The 21933-nt window shown below is 52.4% G+C and overlaps 3 protein-coding genes across 3 annotated transcripts; 1 reads left to right on the top strand and 2 right to left on the bottom strand.

The window, feature by feature from the left end:
• Window positions 1–1610: 1610 nt before the first annotated feature.
• FUB1-3 (Reducing polyketide synthase FUB1) lies at window positions 1611–9072 on the bottom strand (the record flags this gene model as incomplete). The annotated part of the gene is made up of 8 exons (XM_037323408.1): window positions 1611–1780; window positions 1845–2523; window positions 2578–6950; window positions 7005–7998; window positions 8050–8412; window positions 8464–8732; window positions 8785–8924; window positions 8987–9072. The coding sequence occupies 8 exons, from the start codon at window positions 9070–9072 to the stop codon at window positions 1611–1613; spliced, it is 7074 nt and encodes a 2357-aa protein (XP_037178605.1).
• A 1987-nt stretch (window positions 9073–11059) lies between these two features.
• On the bottom strand, window positions 11060–12951 carry roqT-6 (Efflux pump roqT; the record flags this gene model as incomplete). Its single annotated transcript, XM_037323407.1, has 3 exons — window positions 11060–12220; window positions 12275–12697; window positions 12754–12951. The coding sequence occupies 3 exons, from the start codon at window positions 12949–12951 to the stop codon at window positions 11060–11062; spliced, it is 1782 nt and encodes a 593-aa protein (XP_037177901.1).
• Window positions 12952–13887: 936 nt separating this feature from the next.
• On the top strand, window positions 13888–21880 carry azaB-1 (Highly reducing polyketide synthase azaB; the record flags this gene model as incomplete). The annotated part of the gene is made up of 7 exons (XM_037323406.1): window positions 13888–14139; window positions 14199–14285; window positions 14345–14402; window positions 14459–14792; window positions 14851–20599; window positions 20661–20981; window positions 21038–21880. The coding sequence occupies 7 exons, from the start codon at window positions 13888–13890 to the stop codon at window positions 21878–21880; spliced, it is 7644 nt and encodes a 2547-aa protein (XP_037177902.1).
• Between the last annotated feature and the right edge of the window lie 53 nt (window positions 21881–21933).

Here is a 21933-nt window from a genome sequence, read left to right as displayed (position 1 = left end):
TTATGAGAAGACAGCATTCATATTTGTATGGAACGTATCGTCTCCGTTTTGGACAGGAATTGCAATTGCAACGTTGGCAAGCTTGAGTATGTATCTGTATTTGTATGCTAGGTTTACCAAGACGCTAGAGTACTACAAGGAGGTTTGGGAGTATCCTTCCTACTTCAGCTGCAAGGCAAACAGGGCAAATATCTGAGAGGCTAGATGATATGATTTTAAATCGATCCAAAACTTACAAGTGGGGCATGACTCGCTCATCCTGGGACAGGTCGTGACCAAAGTGTGACTGCGAAGTTAAAACCCGCCGCGTCCCCTATCACTATGATGTGCTGCACACTCCTTGCCATTGTCCAAACGTATCAATCTCACGATGCACACATACTTCCTCGGGCTAAGTCTCGTCGGCTACGATGCCCTTTGGGGGAGGATGATCCGCAGCGGCGTGGCCGGGTCTGCGGGTTCAGTGAAGAGAACTGGCACTTATCCGAACGGCGATGTTCTCCGAACCAGCTTCACCGGGATATCCGGCTTTGACCAGTTTCTTGTTCCGGCTGTCATCTTCTACAACAACATTCTTAGTAACGGATCATCAGCCGATCGTATGCTTCTCGTCAGTCTTTTCACAACTATGCAAACGGTGTCGCACTGTATGCTAGTTCTGGGATGGGACCGAGGGAAGCGGCCGCCTTTGGCAATTCTGTGAGCGTGTGCAATCATGGTATGAAGAAGAGAGGCCTGCTAATCAAATAACAGAGAGCATCTGTCTTGGGGCGTTTTCAACCAAGCATGGGGCGCTGCAGCTGTGTATCCCCTCTACTGCTTCACGCATATCGAGCGTTTTCTCGATGACGCTCACGGAAGTGAAAAGTTGGAGGTCGGCCCGTCAGATGCCAATGAGGCATTCGCGCTGATTCCGACCGCAATCTTGGGTGCCATCACTCCAGCGATGCTGCTCTATCCCGCGTTCAGTTCATCCTGCACCATAGTCCAACGACAAGGACTTATCGCATTCTATCGTTTTACCCCTCTGGCCTTGGCTGTCGCTCATCCTGCTTGTTGTTGGGCCCAAAGGAAATTGTCAGCATACTTGGCGTGGAAGCCGGCGCCGGCGAGTGCGAAAGCCTACACCATGGCGTCTTTGATGTTTTCGGGGTTTGCTGCCGCAGCTGGGCACTTGTGGGCTTTACTAGGCCCGTCAGAGGGTGATCTGCGTCGCGTCTTTTGGCCGGCCGGGTACATTGACAAGGCCTCAACTACAGTCATTGCGGATGGAGCACGAGACTTCCTTCAATGGGACATTTTTGTAATCATAGCGGCGCTTGTCCCGTTTGCGGATCAAGTGCTGAAATCATCGGCATTACTTCATCGGTTGAAAAGGCGGAAGTGGTTCTCAACTGTTATGGATTCCTTCATAGGCAGGATGGCTGGGCTTACCGTGGCTAGCGGGATACTCTCTCCCGGTGCCGTACTGGCATTTTCGCTGGCTCTGAAGATGGCTTCATGAAGTTGAGCTGAGACGTTGAGTGGAATACAGCATTTGGGTCCACTAGCAGTTCAAGCCTAGATCCGAGTCCCAGAAAAGCCTTTAATCATTCTCGTTGATATATATTCTACTGAGCATTGGTCCTTACTGTCATGTTTGCCATCAACTTGCTCCTGCTCGCAATTTCCAATGCCAGCTTGGACAGCGGTGATGGGCTCAACAACTCAAACACAGACATGTCTGACTGAAGGTCTCGGAAGATCCTGTTGCGAAGCTCTACGGCTTTCAAAGAGTCCACTAGATCAAACACTGTCAGTATGCACGAGAAAACACAGGTTCGTGGAGCAAAGGTCAAACGTACCACCAAAGTCATAAAATGCTTTTTCGGGATCCACCTCACTGGGAGCAATGTCCATGACTTGCGAAGCATATGTCTTGAGGACATCCTCAAAGATGAGTGCGGCGTCAGCCAAGGTCTCGGCTTTTGCTATCCTCTCTGAGGCTGACTGCTGGCTTTCCAAGGCACCAGAGCTAGCTGACGCATCATGGTTGACTCTATGACTAAACTTGGGATCTCTGGTCCAGGCTGCCCCGGTTGGCATGGAGCTTCCAAGACCGAGAACAATCTGGGGCTCGATTTGCCGTCCGTCGGCGGTACGGCCTCGCATGGCTGCTCTCAGGACAGTGTCGAGCTCCTTTTGGGTTGTCTGGAGGCCATCCCAACGATGCTCATACATCTGGAGGTAGGCGTCCATGTCAAAGTCTCCGGTAAAGTGGGCTGAGTCAGTTACGAGCCCGACGTCGATCGCGGTGGCAGCGAGACCTTTGCTTCGGCGGTAGTGAGCAAAGGCGTCCTCAAAAGTGTTGCCGGCGGCATAGTTCGATTGTGCTGCATTGCCGATGACGCAAGTAATGGAGGAGAGAAGGATGAAAAAATCGACGTCTTTCGGCATGTAGTTGTGAAGGTTCATAGTTCCTTGAATCTTAGGGCGAGTTGACCTCTGCCACTGATCGTATGTCATATTCTCGAAAATGGCGTCCTGGTGTTGTTAGTCAAGTCTACGATGGATGCCCAGCAAGCAGGCAATACGTACCTCTAGAACCATGGCGCACTGAATGACGCCCTTGATGTGACGTTGGCTTTGAACTAAGGCCTTCACCGCAGCTTCAACTTGGGAAGCCTCGGAAACATCACACTTCAATGCGTCCACTTTTAACCCCCGTTCACGGAAGCCGCCGAGCTCAGCCTGGGCCTTGTCCCCTCCTGATCGTGAGAGGAACACAACGTGACCGGCGCCATGCTCGAACATCATCTCAGCAATCTGAAGGCCGAGAGCGCCGAGACCACCGGCAAGTATGTATGTAGCCTCACTGTCGAGCTGGAGCTCATCAAGACGAGACGGGGCAACAAGGGCCTTGTCACCTGGATCCAGTCGAAGAACGAAGTCAGTGTGTTCAGCCTCTGCATCAGTGCTGGTGAACTCTGACACAGACCGTACGACACTCGGAATGATTGGACTGATCTGGCCTCTCTCGATGAAGTCGCAAGCACTCATGAAAAGTCTGCTTACAAGTACCGGCTTTGCTTGAAGAAGTTGAGATAGGTCAGCCTTAACGACTGTGGCATTTCGGGCCGGGCTTGTGTTGAATGGAAGAGAAGCATTCTCTCCGCTGATGTCTACGAAGAAACCGAAGTCTGCCAGGCATTCGAACCATGTTGACGTCGGGAGAGCCTGGCGGCAGTTTAAGATGAGATCTACACCTCGTCCATTCGTCTGTCGCAATATTGACTTCTTGCAATGGTCTGAGATGTCTTCGAAGATACGGGTTGAGTCAAGACAGAGGCTTTCGGTCATATTCCGGTTTTCGGAAGCACCCCCCGCAGTCACGAAAGCAGTCGCCCCCAATAAGCAGGCAAGGCGGGCAGTCATCTGTCCAACGGATGTCTCTCCTCCGTGAATGAGAACCCTCTGTCCATCTTCAAGTCTTGCAACGTGAGACAACGCATACTGCGCGGCAACCAAAGCAGGGATAGTTTCACAGGCCTCTGTGGGTTGCATGGTGTCAGGCAAGACTCTCACCAGCGACTCTTGAACCCGAGGCTTGGTATGACAGGAACCGGAACGCAAGGCAATGACACGCTTCCCAACGTTAACAGACGTGACTTCCGGTGACGTCGCAGCGATAGTGCCCATGACGGCCATGGCCGACATAACGGAGGTTTGGCCCTCCGAAGAATCTGCACTGCTCTTTTGTACGGCCAGATACTCAGCATTGATCTCAACCTCCGCTGGTACGAGAGATGCCGATATATCGTCATCAACCCAAACAAGGCGGTGATCTTGTCGAGAGAGAGTGCGTGGATTGTCGTCTCCCAGGGCCTGCATAATTGGCTTGAGGCTTTGATCTCTTGGACCCAAGTTGATGTCGATACCTTCATCTTCCACGAATCTGGGCACGAAGATAGTCCCGTTGAGTTCTGCGTACTCCAGCTCAAGCCGTGAAGAATCGTCCGCGAGGGAGGTGTGCCAAACGCTCATGATCACATCGGCAGTTGCTTCCGACGAGAGATAGCCACCTCGGCTAAGGTCCAGATGTGGCAAGGTGATGTGAGAATACTCCGTGCGCATCACTCGGAGAAGTCCTTGAGAGGGCGCGAACTCGAGCCCGCCATCCCAGTTCTGCAGTTCTCCACCACGGGTCACCCAAAACACGTGACTCGCACCGGAGACCAATGTCTTGAACTGCAAGAATTCCTCGGAGGTCCAGGAGTACACCAATGGGGATTCAACCTCAAGAAGCGATATGACGTGCTTTCCTCGTAGATCATGAGCCTGCTCTAGCGTGACTGGATGGACTTGGCATCCGAGCGCGTTGAGTCGGTCCGTCAACATTGCTTGCAGATCCTGAGGCAGAGCCGGACCAGCTCTATGTAGCAGGAAGACAAGTTCTGGGACAGTCGTGGACTTCGATGCAGGAGACCTCTGGGAGAGGGCCAGAGCACGGCATGACCCTGCTTCTGAGATGGCGATCCTTGTCTGTAGGCCTGAAGCTGACATATCTTTCACAGTCTCTCCACTAGAGTCAGGCGCGAGGATGGGTCCAATCACGCCCAGGTAGCCTTTCGGCTGCAATGCTTCATGGAGCCTATGGAAGCCAGCTGAGTTGTGAATGCTTTTGGGTGGGTCGTCGATAACAAGTAGCAAGTCGAAGCTCTCGTCTGAGAACGGGAGTGGCTCGTCATCTTGAGCAGGCCATTCTTGCGCATTGATAACATGCTGAGAAGACTTGGGGAGACAGTTAATGATCTTGCCTGCGTCCTTCGTTGTCGTTGCTAACGCGAGCTTCTTGTTTGATTTGACATTTCCCTCACTGACAGTAGTGAATGGGTGAAATAGGTTTTGCAGCAGCCTTTCAGCCCAGTCGGTTGCATCCGCTACCACGATCAGTGCTTTGTAGTTTGGCTTCTTGTGATACAGTCGGTCCAATAGCTTCAACACAGCTGCCGTCACTTCTCCAAGACCCGCAGCTGAAGGGAAACCCTGCAGCGCGACGGGATCACAAATGAAGTCAAAGTCTTCTTTCCAGCGGAGCTTGGCACATACCCTTCGAGCAGACTCGTTAGTCAGAGATGATGCATCTCTAGATGAAGTTACCTGTCTGAGGGCGAAGTCGCGAACGATGAGCTTTGGTGCCAACCAGTCCTCATCCGATACGATCAAGTCACCAGATGTCTCGCGGCCGTCGGTTCGGAGGCGCTTGGCATAGCCAGTGTAGACACTGCCGTCGCCCCGAGGCAGATTTGTCGAGACGTACATGTGATTCAACGTGTACGGAACTGCTGCTTCTTCCAATGGCTTCCCATCGGCGAAGGCGATGAAGAGGAGGTGGAAGATGGCATCCATAGTGGCGGGGTGGATAAGATGGGGGAACTCGAAATTGGAGGGCATAACCGACTTGGTGTCAGGGATTGCGATAGAACCGCAAGCAGTGTATTCTCCAGGTACGGCTGCAGCTTGAAAGACGTTCCTGAAGGTTGGGCCGTACTCAACACCCACAGACTCGAGGTCATCGTAGAAGGAGTCCATGTCAAGCTCCTCAGACGCATGCTGCTCAATGTCCTGTCGCTCGGCGTCGAAGTTTCGCCATTCTGTCTCCGAAGGACCAAGGCGGTTGCGATTGTCGTTCTCGTAGTCGAGCGTCAGGAATCCGTGGCAATGCTTGGTCCATGACCCCACCGAAACTGTGGAGTAGACAGTGAAGCTCCAAGTCGAGGACATCGAGTCGTCAGGGCGCAGGCTGACTTCAGTCTGAACGGCTTGATCTCTTGAAGGCACTACCAAACCTCGCTCAAACTTCAGATTCTGGAAGGTGATTCCCCTCAGGCGTCTCTCGGGATCAGCCAGTCGTTGAGCAGCCTCCATAGCCATCACGATCATGCCAGCTGCTGGATAAAGCGTGGTTCCAGTGATCTTGTGGTCTTCAATCCAAGGGTTTTCCGAGATTCGCAGGTAGTTCCGCCACCTCGGTTCCATTGGGTTCTGCAAGTCGACGGCAACGCCAAGGAGGTCGGTCCGTGGGCCCGAAGGAAACCTATTTGAACGTGCTATGGTCGACTCGTGCCAGTAGCTCTTGCTGTGGTTCCACGGATACGACGGAAGATCTGGCAACGCCATCGGCATAGTCTCAGGTATGATACCATTGACATGAAGAAGATTCACAGCGTGTCCAGAGGCCCATAACTGTCCCGCGAGTTGCAAAGAGGTAGACTCGGCATTCTTGCCACGCGTGATAACAGAGAAATACGGTGCCTCCTTTGCGGCCTTGCTCTGGCTCGCTTTGACAATTTCGTTGACTGGGCTCTGCAGCGCGCCATGCGGACCGATCTCGATGAAGGCGCTCCATGCCGTACGATTGCGACTTCGTCCCTTTGATGCGTCGGGGGAATGTTCCAGGAGATTGCTCATGGCCTGAGAAAAGCGGACTTGTTCGCACATGTTCTTCATCCAATAGGGACCGTCGAGATCTCTCGAGGTAACGCGGTTGCCGGTGAGAGATGAGAACATGGGCGCAACTTGATCTTCGTCGGAGAGTGGTATAATGACTCCCATGCGGTCGACATACTCTTTGGCAACAGTGCTCATGTGAGGAGAATGATAAGCCGTCTTGACGCGAAGCATTCTGGCAAATTTGCCATCAGCAGATATCAGCTCGCATAATTCAGAGATGGAATCCTGGTCTCCCGAGAGTGTCACGCTTGAGGGGCTGTTGACGCATGCCACCACAGCAGAACCGGGAGGCACTTGATCCAGATATGTGGCTGCCTCATCTTCGCTCAGCCCGGCTGCGAGCATGGCGCCAACTCGAGGGCTTACAATATCGGCGACCTTGGCGGAACAAACCCCACGGAGGTAGGCCACCTTAACAGCATTGCAGTGAGAGATGAGTCCGGCAGCGTAGGCCGCGCCTATGATAATGTTAGCGAGTTGTACGATAGCTCCTTTCGGAAATGATCCCATACCTATTTCGCCACTGGAGTGGCCGACAACAGCTTTCGGGATGACACCCCAGGCCCGCAGCAGGTCCACCAGCGAGATCTGAAGGACCGTACATAGTACCTGGCTGTACTGAGGAAGATCGACGTTGGAATCAGAAGTCTTTGACAGTTCATCGATCAAATCCCACGGGCACCCGTAGTGCTCGAGTAAGACCTGCGACTTATGGATGCTCGTTCGGAAGATGCAGCTGTTGAGTAGCTCTCTACCCATGGCAGGCCACTGAGCTCCTTGGCCAGTGAAGACGAAGATAGGATTGTCGTGCTTAGAAGCGCGCTTGGACTTTGGTAAGCCCTTCTCAATTTGAGTCTGTAGGTCTGACACGGACTCTGCGACAGCAAAGCTTCGGAACTCGAAATGAGATCGGCGTCCGGCGAGGGTGTAAGTCAGGTCGCCGAGAAATCTTGCGTTTGATGTGGCTTCCTTGTTTGACAAGAAGTCGTTAAAGAGAGGGCCAAGGCGGTCGATTCCTGTCTGGTCTTTGGTGCTGAAGGCGAAAAGCCTTTTGTGCGAGTCTTGTTTCGGGGATTCAGACCCCATGCTAATGCCAGACTCTGACGAGTCGTCTTCCAAGGTGGTGGTGTTGTGATTGCCCAGTAAACCTCGATTGCGTAAGTAGTTGTGGGCATCATCCAGGATAACATGAGCGTTGGCACCACCGAACCCGAATGAGTTGACGCTAATTCTCCGCTGCCCTTTGGAAGGCCAAGACATGTTTTCTGAGGGCAAGGCCAAGTTCCAGTCTGTAAGCCTGAGCTTCGGGTTCACCTTCTCGATGCCAGCTGTGGGAACAAGAATCCCCTTTTCGAGACAGACAATGGACTTGAGAACACCAGCCAGCCCTGAGCATCCTTCAGTATGACCGACATTTGCCTTGATGCTACCCACAAATAGTGGCCCCGAGTCCGGGTTTCTACCAGTGCCTAATGTGACGCCGATTGCTGACAGCTCAATCGGGTCCTAACAACTGTCAGCATTCGCGAACAGGGAATGACAACCGGGTCTTCATACGCCCAAAGGAGTACCAGTGCCATGGGCCTCAAAGTACTGTGTGTCAGAGAAAGGCAATCCTGCATCCTCGTATGTGCTCCTGATCAGCTCCGCCTGCGCTTCTGAGCTTGGCTGTGTGATGCCAGGCGTCTTTCCGTCTGCGTTGGTCCCCGTGCCGCGGATTACGGCGCGAATTGTGTCTCCATCCCTCAGGGCGTCCTTTAACCTCTTCACGATTAAACATCCAATCCCCTCTCCTCTACCATAACCGTTTGCTCGGTGATCAAAGGAATGGGAGATTCCCTCGGGACTCAACATGTGCATTGACGAGAGCTGATGCATAAAGTTGGGATGTAAGATCAAGTTGACACCGGCAACAAGTCCCTGAAAAAGTGTTATTGGCTGTTCTTTTTTCGCTGCGAGTAGATGTCTTACCATATTGGTCTCGCCCAATTTCAGTGACTGACAAGCGAGGTGAAGGGCGTAGAGGCTTGATGAGCATGCGGTGTCAACGGTTAGACTGGGTCCTCGTAATCCAAAGTACCAAGACACTCGGTTTGCTGTCATAGCCTCACTCACCCCGGAGGCTGCGACATCTCCAACGTCATAAATCTCATGAGTCGATAGTTGCTCATAATCGTTCGTCATGCATCCAACATAGCATCCAGTTTGTGAGTTCATGAGTGTGTCCACAGGGATACCGGCTAACAGTGTCTCAGTACCAAAGCTTCGCACAAGATACAGCGTGAAACTCACCGTTTTCAAATCCCTCATAACTCACTTCGAGAAGTAATCTCTTCATAGGATCCATACCCGCCGCCTCCTTGGCCGTCATTGAGAAAAATGGGGCGTCGAACACAGAGACATCTTCTTCCAGGAAGTACCCATGTTTCACGCTGATCTTTACAGCCAGGAATGTTAATACACTGCTCTGCTCACTTAAGAAGATCTCACTTACGGATCCTTTGCGATCTGGATCAGGATGATACCAAACATCTGCATCCCATCGCGAAGATGGAACTCTGCCGTGGCCGCTCCTGGCATGACTGATCATGTCCCATAATCTTCCAAGTGACGTCGTCTCACCGGGTAGGCGACATGCTGCCCCAATGATGGCAATTGGTTCTTGCTCGCTGCACGGACTCATAGTGAATTTTGGGGCTCAATGTGTGTAAGTTACCTAAGCGACGATGGTGTCTACGCGTGTAACCTGTAATGTGAGGAATAGTTATCGAAGCTTAGAAGCAGCACAGAGTTGCCATTATTCTCGATCCGCGTTCGCTTCATTACAGCCAAATCTACGCACTGCCATACAAGTAATGCCTCTTTCGTTATCGTGGATCCACAGCCAATCCCTGTCCGGAACCTGATCCAGCAGTCTGTTACCTACCCCAAAATGAGCATCGGTGCTGTCAAAAGGGCACCGGTGTGGGCTCAGATAGGTAAATTGTAAACAGACTTCCCAAACTGGATGGCCCGCGTAAACTATCACATGGGATGCCAAGGGACCTGACAGCTAGAGCTCAAGAAGACAACGTCGGATTCGGTTTTTAATTTCCTTTTTCATCTTGCATCCGCGAAGTTGTGCATTGGAAGTTACTTTTTTCTATTGACTTCGTACTCACTGCTGTCATTTTCTTTCTAGAAGCCATGAGGATTCTCGCATTGCACGGCGTCGGCAGTTCTGCCAAGATTCTAGAGAGCCAGCTTGTAGGGCTGATGAAATCAGTCGATGCAAGCTACGAGTTTGTGTTGGTTGATGGGCCGGTTCCCTCTCACCGAGGGCCTGGTAAGTTGAACGAACTAAGAAATGACCTGCATTCTGCGAACACCTCAGGAATGACCTGCATGCTGCAAAGACACGAAGCTGACAATATGCTTTCAGGTATGAGCCCGGCTCTTCCGGGGCCATTCTATTCACACCTTACTGGGTATTCACCCCGAGAAATTGAGGCTGCACATCAACACATCGCCACAACAGTCGACGAGCTTGGTCCATTTGACGGAATATTGGGCTTCAGCCAAGGGGCCTCTGTCGCCCTCTCTTACATCTACCACCAGCAAGTCAATGGCGAGGAGCCTGACTTCAAGTTCGCCGTGCTCTTCTCCTCAGTAGTGCCCTTTTCGGCCGACGCGACATATTGCGAACCTGAGATAGAGGAGCTCTGTTCATATCGCCGTACCGGAACGAGCGCCGTAGATCTCCCTCCCCGGCAGCAAGTCTTCAACGACTGCCTCGTGCGCACTTTTCAATCGGCTCTGAAGATTGGGGCAGTTCTGCCCGACTTCAACCAAGATTTCTTTCGGGATGTGGGTGGTATTGTTCCACGGGTCTTGCATCCCATGTTGCTTTCAGAGCGCATTCACATCCCGACTGTCCATGTGGCCGGCAGACGGGACTTCCCCTTCATGCACGACATGCATGAGGTAGGATATCAAATGTGTGACCCAAGGCTATCGAAAAAGCTTCAACACTCGGGAGGACATCACCCCCCGAAGAAGGATTCGGAGATCAAGGCAGTTGTTAGGGCTATGGAGTGGGCTGTGGATCAGTATTACAGACAACCCCCATCATTTCTATGATACCAGACTTAGCTAGATGGGAACCAAAGCCGGCATATAGATATTGAATTTGAGATTCATGAGAATACCTATGTTGCCACAGAGGAGCATGATAAGCAGTACGACCCTATTTTGAGGAGCACACGCCTTCGTCTCATATACAAGCCAGCTGCCGTCATCCAATGTCATTTGAAACGTCTTTTGGGCCTGTGTCGTCCGTAACTCCTTAATGACTGACAAACTAGCAGGTTTTAACCTACAGAGAATCTCAACTCCGAATCGGCGCTAACTACCACAACGACGCAAGGCTGCATGTAGGAATGGATTTTTCGACATCATTCACATTGAAAAACTGCCAAGAACTTGTGAGAAACCAGTTTCTTCAGAATTAAAAAGTCTACATCAATCTTTCTTCTAGGTATGCAAGAACCGTGAATACCAGCCGATCCGGACTTTCTGTTATGATCCCTCAGACAGCATCGTTTCGCTTATTGAACACATCATTTGCGTTGGAGTCGGTGGGGCTGAGGTCCTGTTGTTTCATTTCCATAGTGTCCACCGCTCCACTCATCTTGTCTTTGCCATCTCCTTCGGCAGCAGGCGGTGTCTCCGTACTTTTCACACTCTTCCACTGGACTAGAGTACTTCCTGCGATACTCGCACATGCCAATCCCAGAGCAACATACCAGGAATTTGTCAGAGACTTGCTGTAAAGACGAAGGACAGGCTCAAGCATGCCATCAGGCAAGACGCCTGGCAATCTTATGCTTGTGGCTCCTCCATCAACGATGGCTGTCGCGTTCAGATTTGGGAAGTCTTTTGCTAACCCATTGCGAAGCTCATTTGTGAAAACATTCTGCGCCACCGAGATGAAAATGGCTCCTCCGAATGTTTGCAAGAACATTACGAGGGCTGTACCGAGTGGAATCTCGGCCATCGGGAGCACGGTCTGGACTACCATCAACGGTGTCTGCATGCTCTGGCCGGAGCCCAATCCGTAAAGAACCTGGTATCCAATCCAGTCTCTGGAAGGGACATCTGGCTTCCACGTTGTGAGCAGTCCAGCGCCCACCGACATGAACAGCGTAGCAGCAATCATAAATGGGTTGTAGTATCCAATCTTAGTAATACCGATGCCGCTGACGATGGAGGCGAGGGCTGTGGCCAGAATGAGTGCCAGGTTCATCAGACCAGAATCGACTGCCGAAACTCCTTTGATCGCCTGGAACCAGATTGGGATGTATTGTCGAAGAGTGAAGTCGGCACCGGCTGTGCACACTGAGAACCAACAAGCCGCTGCAACGCTCCTCTGAGAGATGACGGTGATGGGCAAAGTGGCGTTTGCGCCGTTACGAATCTGGATGAAGACGAACACGATGGAAAGAACCCCGAACAGCACGAAGAGCACGATCACTCTCGCGTCGCTCCATGGGTAGACGGTTCCGCCCCATTGAAGAGCGAGAAGCAAGCAGATGACGGCCGGCATCAGGGCAACTGTGCCCAGAGGGTCCACCTGGAGAAACTTCTCCACCAAGGTAAGGTCTTTATCGGAGTCCGGTCGTGGCGGTGACTTGAAGACGAAGATCATAATAGCCAGAGAAACGGCGCCGATAGGTAGGTTGATGTAAAACTACGTGCCATTAGTCACGGACAAGTCAATGAAAGTGTTGAGAAGTACACTTACACACCACCTCCACGTCACTTTGTCTGTGAAGGCACCTCCAAGGAGTGGTCCAACCACTGAGGCAATCGCGTAGACCCCGCCGACAAGTCCTGTGTAAGCAGGTCTCTTGGGCAACGGCACGATGACGGCGATAATGGTAAAGGTTCCGGCCAGAATCCCCGAGCAGCCGACGCCAGCGATGGCTCTTCCGACGATGAGGACGGCGGACTGTGGAGCTGCACCACATATCGCTGATCCAACTTCAAAGATGAAGATTGAGACAAGGTAGGTAGTCTTGATGGAGAAGAGCGTATACAATTTCCCGAAGGTGAGCTGAAATGTGCACGTCGTGAGCAAATAGGCACTCCCGTACCAGCCGATATCGTTGATGGAATGGAACTCGTCAGTGATTCGTGGTATAGCCGTGGATATGATGATGTTATCCTACATGCCGTCCACGTTAGCAATAGTGGTGAGAGGGTGGTCACAGGATCCCTTACCAGGCCAACTAGGAATAGCGTCAAGCATAACCCGAGTGTAATCGCAAGTAGCTTTAGCCCAGTCGGGCCATCGGCACTAGGGTCTGCAGGCGGACTATCGGGGACCTGCTGTTCAGTGACCGAGGGCTCTTCGGATTTGACGCTCGACTTGCGACCGCCCATTCTGGCCCATTTGGACAGGTTTCCTGCAGAAGGCATGTTGAATCGGAGTTGTCTGAAAGTCGGCAAGAATGTCAGAATGGTGTTTGATAGCGTTACTTCCGATGTGACGCTGTAATCAATTTGATGTTTACAACACGATCATTGAGTTGATTGCAGACACTAGCAGGAGTAATTGACAGGAACCAGCGATTTCAATGTGTTCTGAGTAGTCCTGGGTAGTCATTAAGCAGCCAAACACGCGTAATGCAGCAAAGGCTTCCCACATGGCATTACAAATCGGGTTACCCTTCTAGGGTCGCATCATCAACGCGCTGCAGCCTTCAGTGGTTACATTCGCGTGTCACTCTCAGCTCATCGTCCAAAGTTGCACCGCCGTTGGTGCCACGAGTCGTGATGAACTTTACCGGGGCTCTCACCGTGGACCCTTGACACCGGGTAGTTTAGCGACAGTCTAGCGACATGCCCATCAAATAGAGTTGCCGCAATTGCTACGAGACTTTCCGGGGCGTCTGTCCCTCCCGCTTCATCCCGTGTTTTGCTCCGGGGAGGGGTGGGAGGGGCACGGCGCTTCCCATTTAGGAAGAGCCTTATTGCGTAGCCAAGATTAGATCTGAGCTGGTCACAATTGAGCGGAAGGTGGGAAATTGTTTTGGAGACCGAGTTGTTCGGGCCTTGTCCTTTTCGGCGATCCGGTTGCTGAGGTGAAGATTGCATAGCCAAACCTTCGGATTTGCAGCTTGGAGGCACAATTTTCCAGTCCGGTTCTGTATCAATAGAGGTTTGGCAAGATACCTGGCAAGCTGTAGAATGAGTAGAACCTCTTAGTAACCATTCCCTCATCGACGATTCTTACCATCTCGGGTACCCACCATTTGGAAGTCCCAGCTAACTCTCTGCCATAACCAAGACACAGCTTACTGTGGCCCGTGTGAAGCAACTGAGCACAGAGACCTATCACAATAACCACCTACAATGGCGCCTTACATGAGTCATGCAACCTCCTCAGAGCTGAGCTCTCCAGTGGACAGCGTCCAATCACCTAGCGGGGCACCGGCAGAGCCCATCGCCATCATTGGCTTGAGTTGCAAGTTCTCAGGCGATGCAACAACACCTGAGAAGCTGTGGCAACTTGTCGTCGACGGACGTGATGGATGGTCTCCTATTCCAAAGTCGAGATTCAACTCGGACGCATTTTACGACAAAGATCATGCCAAAATTGGAATGGTACGAGGTCTTAATCCATCATAAAAGGGTAGCTTCAATGCTAACAAGTGACCAACTAGTCCAACGTGGTTGGTGGGCATTTCATTCGCGATGATGTCTCTAAATTTGATGCATCGTTCTTTAATTTCACTGCGGAAATTGCCAATGTGAGTTGCCCTAATGTTTGATATTTACGGCGTATCAAGTGACTTACTCTGTCAACCAGGCCATGGATCCTCAAATTCGAATGCTCCTAGAGTCCGTCTTTGAAGCCTCGGAGAATGGTAAATTACATGGATTGAAACTTAACAACATCAAGCTAACCTCATCAACCATCTAGCCGGAATTCCTCTGCATAAGTTGGCAGCATCCGACACTTCTGTTTTTATGGGCTCATTCTCCCGGGATTACCACGATAGTCTTATGCGAGATCCAGACACGTTGCCAAGAACTGCCTTGACAGGCAACGGTGTGGCGATGATGTCGAACCGGATTTCGCACTTTTTCGACCTTCGTGGCCCTAGCTTAACGACTGATACTGGCTGTTCAGCAAGTATGGCTGCTCTTCACCTGGCAGTCCAGAGCATTCGTAATGGGGAATCTCGGATGTCTGTTGTTGGGGCATCAAACCTTCTCTTGAACCCCGACCCATTTATCGTCATGTCAAGTCTTGGGTAAGTCAAAGAGGCCGCTTCCGTGTTAGGTTCCAAAGCCTAAGCTAATTTCCCACAGCGTTCTTGGGGCCGATGGTCGATGTTTTGCATGGGACAGCCGGGCCAATGGTTACGGTCGCGGTGAGGGAATCGCTACGCTGCTTCTGAAGCCCCTGCGCGATGCCTTGGCGGATGGGGACCCAGTCCATGCTGTCATCCGGGAGACCGCCATCAACCAAGATGGAAAGACCCCAACAATCACTTCACCTTCATCAGAGGCGCAAGAAGAGCTCATTCGCGCCTGCTATCGCAGAGCAGGACTGGATCCCTCTAAGACCCCTTATGTCGAGGCCCACATGACGGGAACACCGACTGGCGATCCGATAGAAGCCAGTGCGATTAGCCGCGTATTCGGTAAGGGTCGTACTGCCGACAACCCAGTCCTAGTCGGTTCCATCAAGACCAACCTGGGACACTTGGAGGCTTCAAGTGGAATTGCGGGAGTCGTGAAGGCCGTTATGATGTTGAAGCATGGAATCATCCCACCTAGCTTGAACTACAAAGAGGCGAATCCGAAGATCGATATGGCGGCCTTGAAGGTCAGCGTCCCACTGGTCTCCCAGAACTGGCCTGAGGGTATGCCACGTCGCGTCTCTGTCAACAACTACGGCTACGGAGGAACCAACGGTCATGTAATCATTGACGGTCCAAATGAGCATCTGCCTGACTCTGCTACCACAACAACGAAGACAGAAGAGCCCCGGCTTGTCGTTCTCAGCAGCAAGGACTCCACGGTCACGACACAAATGGTTTCCAACCTGAAGACGTACCTGGAAAGCCGAAAGTCAACAGGGGCCGCCATTGACTTTGACAATCTTGTTTACACATTCGACACTCGACGCTCGCATTTCCCCTGGAGAGTTGCCATCTCGAGTTTGAACTGGCAGCAGGACTTGATTGAGGCCCTAGACGATCCTGTCAAGAAAGCGGTCACACTCGCCAAGGAGCCCCCACGCATTGGCTTCGTGTTCAACGGCCAGGGAGCACAGTGGCATGCGATGGGACGCGAATTGATCTCCGTCTATCCAACTTTCCAGAAATCACTTCTCCACGCTGACGTTGTCCTCGCCGACTATGGTGCCGACTGGTCTCTGGTAGAAGAATTGCAACGTGACGAAAAGTTAACTCGCGTCAACGAGCCCAGATTAAGTCAGCCTGTGTGTGTTGCACTACAGATCTGCTTGGTAGACCTGCTCAAGACTTGGGGCATCCGTCCAAGTGCCGTGACGAGTCACTCGAGCGGTGAGATTGCGGCTGCATATGCTGCGGGAGCTCTTACTTTTGAGGAGGCCCTGGGTGTGGCTTACTTCCGTGGTGCCCTGACCGAAAAATATCACACTGCTTCTTCAGCACCGGGCGGAATGATGGCTGTCGGTCTTGGGTCCGACGAAGCCTGGTCATATTTAGTGGAGCATGGGGTTGACAGGGGCTTGGTAACAGTGGCCTGCGTCAACAGCCCTTCAAGCGTTACGCTCTCCGGCGACCTTGATGCAATCGATCGCCTCGAGAGGGACTTCGCAAATGACCAGATATTCGCTCGAAAGCTTAAGGTCAAGTCGGCATACCACTCCCACCACATGCTCCCCATGGCCGACGAATACCTGAAGGCATTGAAAGACGTCATCCAGCCAAAGCTGAAGTGGAACAAAATTGTCTACTCCTCGCCAGTCACAGGAGGCCTCATTGAAAGTCCCGAGAAGCTTGGACCGCAACACTGGGTGAACAACCTTTTGTGGCCGGTGCTCTTCTCGCAATCATTCGAGAAGATGTGCGTGGACACTGCCTCTAACGAAAGCAACGTCGATTTCGTTCTCGAAATCGGCCCTCATTCCGCGTTGGCCGGACCAATCAGACAAATATGCAAGACTCCTTTATTGAAGGATATAAGCTTACCGTATGCTTCTTGCTTGGTTAGAGGCCAGAACGCGGCGGTTGCTATGCAGACTGCGGCAGGATATCTGTGGTGCAAGGGCTACCCTGTGGATCTCGCTGCTATTAATCGACATAATCACCATGAAGTCTACCGCGTTATTGCCGACCTCCCCTCATACCCCTGGAACCACACTCACAGCTTCTGGCAAGAGTCACGGCTCAATGTTGCGCATCGCAACAGGAAACATGTCCGCCACGGGCTATTGGGCTCACTGCTTTCCGGGCCAGCAGCGACGAGCCCTACCTGGAGACATTTCCTCAAGGCTTCCGAGCTGCCGTGGCTTCGGGACCATTTGGTTCAGTCTGACATTGTTTACCCGGGTGCTGGTGGCATTGCGATGGCGATTGAGGCTGTGCGGCAACTCTCTGATGCTGACGTGAACACAATTGATGGCTATTGCCTGAGGGACATCCAGATCAGTAATGCACTTGTGATTCCGGACACGGAGGCCGGAATTGAGGTCCAACTTTCTCTTCATCCATGCGACAACAAGAACCTGGAGTCAGGATGGTACGAGTTCTCGCTCAAGTCGCCCAGCACAGATGGAGAATCATGGACTGAGCACATTCACGGTTACATCTCACAAAGAAAGAAGACAAATGCAGTTCTACCGCCGGTAGAGGCTTCCAAAAGCCTGTCAAACGGTGTGCATGACAACGGTCTACGACCCGTTGAGGTTAGCGAGCTCTTTGGTCGTCTCAGGAAAATGGGACTGCAGCATGGTCCGACCTTCCAAAATATGATCAGCATTCAAGCACAAGATTTCGGCTCGAGGTTCCAGTTCCAGGTTGCGGACGTCAAGTCTGCCAGTTCTCACGTACTTCATCCTACAACATTGGACTCCATATTCCAGGGAGCCTATGCGGCGCTGTCATCAGACGCATACCAGAACTCCATGGTCATGCCTCGTGCCATTGGAGAGATCTTTGTTTCTCAGTCCCTGTCATCCTCTCCTGGGAGCCAGTTTCAGTCTCTTGCGACCGTGGACAAGCAGGACCGCTCAGGATTCCGCTCCACCATTACCACTTCCGACCCACAACATCCTGACACAACACTTTTGGAGGTCAAGGGGCTCTTCTGCCAGGCCGTCGGCGGCGTGAATAACACCAACGCATCAGAGAATGCCACCAAGCTCTTGTTCAAGATGTTGTGGCATCCTGATATGACGCTGATGCCTACTGAGACAATTGTGCAGCCCTTGACATTCGAAGTTGGCGCACTGGAACTGTCGGTCAATAAGAAGCTCGTCCGGGCTGCTTGGCACTTCATCCAAGACGCCATCCAAGACTTGAGCTCAGATGAACAGGCTCTCGCCGACATGGAGTGGTACCATAAGTCCCTGTACAATTGGATGCAGTCCAACTATGAGGCTGGTCTCGTAGGCAGTCTTGCTCGTGGCAGCGCCTCCTGGGCCAAGGCAAGCAAGGGAATGAAACACATGCTCTTCGACGAAGTTGCCTCTCAGAGCGTCAATGGCCGCCTTCTGTGCCGTATTGGAAGAAATCTGTCACAGATCCTCCGGAAGCAGGTGGCTCCTCTCGAAATCATGATGGAAGGCAACCTCCTGTATGAGTTCTATGAGAAGGCTCTGCGTTGCAACCGTTCCTACGCGCAGGTCCAGGAGTTAGTGCATCTATACTCCATGAAGAACCAGCGAGCCAAGGTTCTGGAGATCGGAGGTGGTACCGGTGGATGCACAGGATCCGTCCTCAAGGGATTGACCGAGGACACCCCAGACGGCAGATACCGCTTCTCGTCCTACACCTTCACCGACGTGTCTGCTGGCTTTTTCGAAGCAGCCGCGAAGAAGTTTGGCGAGTATGGTGACATAATCAGCTACAAGAAGCTTGACATTGAGGCCAACCCCACTGAGCAGTCCTTCACGCCTGGCTCATACGACCTCATCATCGCCTGCCAGGTTCTACACGCCACAAAGAACATGGAAAAGACGATGAAGAATGTTCGCTCCCTGCTCAAGCCTGGCGGAAAGCTCGTTCTGGTGGAGACCACCAAGGATACTCTGGACGTCCAGCTGATCTTCGGTGCACTGCCTGGTTGGTGGCTTGCCGAAGAGTCAGAGCGAAAGGGTGGCCCCAATCTCACAGTCGACCACTGGAGCAGGGTGTTAAAGGCAAGCGGCTTTTCCGGGATTGACTTGGAGGTGCGCGACATGGAAGACGAGGCAAATTACTCCTTCAGCGTCATGACTTCAACTGCCGCCGCGCCGACTTCTTATCCTTCAGAAGTCACCATTCTTTCGCCCTCAGAGAAGGCACCCGCCCCTTGGCTGCAGAGCCTTCAGAGCAGCATTCAACGTAACATTGGAGCTTCTACTACCGTAGAGGATTGGAAGAAGGTGGATGCCACGAACAAAGTTTGCATCATGCTCGTCGAGATGGTTGCGCCTCTCTTGAGTCGCCTGACGAAGGACGAGTTTGCGAGTATACAGCGTCTGCTGACGACCGCTCGGGGTGTTCTCTGGGTCACAAGGGCTAGTCTCATCAAGGGCCTGGATCCCGACATGGCCATGCACTCTGGTCTTCTAAGAACTCTGCGGATGGAAGACGCCGGAAGGCGCTACGTCTCCCTTGACCTTGACACCAAGGATCCGGTGTGGTCGGAGAGGAATGTGGACTTCATCGCCGATGTCTTTGCGACTTCATTCGACTTTTCACAAAGTTCAAAAGACATTGACTGCGAATATGCCGTTGACAACTCACTCATCCATATCTCCCGCATCTACAATGACGACAACGAGAACAAGGCATTCGCTCCCGAAGGCAGTGAACCTGAGCCAGAGATCAGAGAGTTCGATGCCAAGGACTCCAAGTTCGATCTTCAGATGGAGGTCGGCACGGCTGGATTACTCGACACCCTGCGCTTCCGGGAAGTCGAGCGCGACGAATCCTCTCTTGGCGCAGACCAGATCGAGATTGAGCCACGCGCGTTCGGTCTGAACTTCAGAGACGTCTTAGTTGCTCTAGGTCAGCTTGATGAAACCATCATGGGCTATGAGTGCAGTGGCATTGTTACTAGACTTGGTTCAGACGCTCAGAGAGACAGTGATCTGAAGGTTGGTGACCGTGTCTGCGCTATCCTTCGCGGACATTGGGCAACAAGAGTAACCATCAACTGGCCATGTGCTGTTCGCATCCCTGACAACATGTCATTCGAAGAAGCCGCCACCGTTCCGATGGTATTCGCGACAGCCTGCTATGGCTTGCATGACATCGGCAGGCTTACCAGGGGCGACAACGTTCTCATCCATGCGGCTACCGGTGGAGTCGGGCAGGCCGCAGTGATGCTGGCTCAACATCGCGGTGCCAACGTCTTCGTTACCGTCGGCACCGAAGCCAAGCGTGACTTTGTTATGAGAGAGTTTGGGATCCCAAGAGATCACATATTCTGCAGCCGAGATACCTCCTTCGGACCTGCACTTATGGCGGCCACCAACGGCAAAGGCGCTGATGTTGTTCTCAATTCCCTCTCGGGTGCACTGCTCAAAGAGAGTTGGGACTGCATGGCACGTTTTGGACGTTTTGTCGAGATTGGCAAGCGTGATATGGAGGCTGCAAAGCACCTCGACATGAGCCCTCTGCGTCGCGCCGTTTCGTTTGCTGCTGTTGATCTCATCCAACTGGGCAAATACAAGGGGCAAGCGGTCCAAGATGTCCTGCAAGGCGTCATGGAGATGTTCAGGAATGGACAGCTTCGAGTAGTGGCACCAATGACAACTTATCCCATCTCGGAGGTCGACAAGGCGTTCAGGTTGATGCAGAGCGGGAAGCACTTGGGCAAGATTGTTGTAACACCCAAGAAGACAGATCTTGTCAAGGTATGGTTTCCTGTCGCACTTTCCCTCCGATCGCATTACACGGTTTCTGACTACTCACTAGGTAATCCCGTCCCCTAAGCCCGCCCGTCTTTCACCAAATGCGACGTACGTTATTGTGGGTGGCATGGGAGGGATTGGACAATCCATCGCACGGTGGATGGCCCGCAGCCTCGGCTGCAAGAATCTCATTATCCTCTCTCGCAGCGCCAAGAAGCATCCAGACAGTGAGGCTCTCCTATCCGATCTAAAAGCCACGGGGTGCAATGCCTTCTTGGGGAATTGCGACGTATCGAACGAGGCGGAGCTCCGCATAGTCTTGGACCAAGCTAGCCAAAGTCTCCCGCCGGTTCGTGGGGTGATCCAGGCGGCAATGATCCTGAACGTAAGTTCCCTTCCCATTTTGTCCAAACAAGCAAGCATAAACCTGAAGCAACTTAGGACTCTATTTTCCCCAACATGACGTACGACCAATGGCTTGCTGCAACTGGTCCCAAGGTCGCCGCCACGTGGAACATCCACAATAACCTTCCCAACCTTGACTTCTTCATCATGCTGTCCTCCTTGACTGGCCTGGGCGGGAATACGAGCCAGGCGAACTACTCTGCTGGCGGAACATTCCAGGACGCCTTTGCCAAGTTCCGGACTTCTCAGTCTCTGCCTGCGGTGTCGGTTGACCTGGCCAGCATCCAAGAGGTCGGATTTGTAGCTAATACCGATGGTGTCGCGGAACGTTTGACCAAAACCGGTCTTGCCGATATAAGCGAGGTGCAAATGCTCAAGATTGTTGAGACGGCCATTCAACACCCTCTTCGCCCGGTCGACCTCAGCCAGCTCATCACGGGCATCCTAGAGTTCGATGAGGCATCAACGGTTGCGTGGGTCAACGATAAACGATTCACGGCTGCCCAAGTCACCCGCAACGCACATGGCGGTCCACGTGGACGAGGAGATCAGCAAAGTCAAGCGACGGCCCGCCTCTCGGACTCTCTGCAGTCTGCCACGAGCGGCACCGGTGCTGTGGTCCTCATCCTCGACGCCATCATCTCAAAGTTGGGCGAGATGTTCGGATTGGACGCTGCGGAGATTGACAAGAAGTATCCCGTGTCCAAGTACGGCGTCGACTCGCTCATTGCGGTAGAGCTCAGAAACTGGCTCGTATCTAGTGCGGGAGCCGAGACGACAAGCATTTTTGACGTGCTTCACAGCCCGAGCTTGAGCGTATTGGCTGAGAAAATTGGAGAAAAGAGTCGTTATGTTTCCACGCTTGTGAAGGCAGCATAGAACAAGGGTCGTATTAGCTTTATTGATGCTTTTCCATCGCATGAGTATTTAAT

This window comes from Colletotrichum aenigma, assembly GCF_013390185.1.
Source record: "Colletotrichum aenigma strain Cg56 chromosome Unknown KSG_Cg56_contig05, whole genome shotgun sequence".
Lineage (NCBI taxonomy): Eukaryota > Fungi > Ascomycota > Sordariomycetes > Glomerellales > Glomerellaceae > Colletotrichum > Colletotrichum aenigma.
This window is presented reverse-complemented; position numbering and strand designations above follow the sequence as displayed.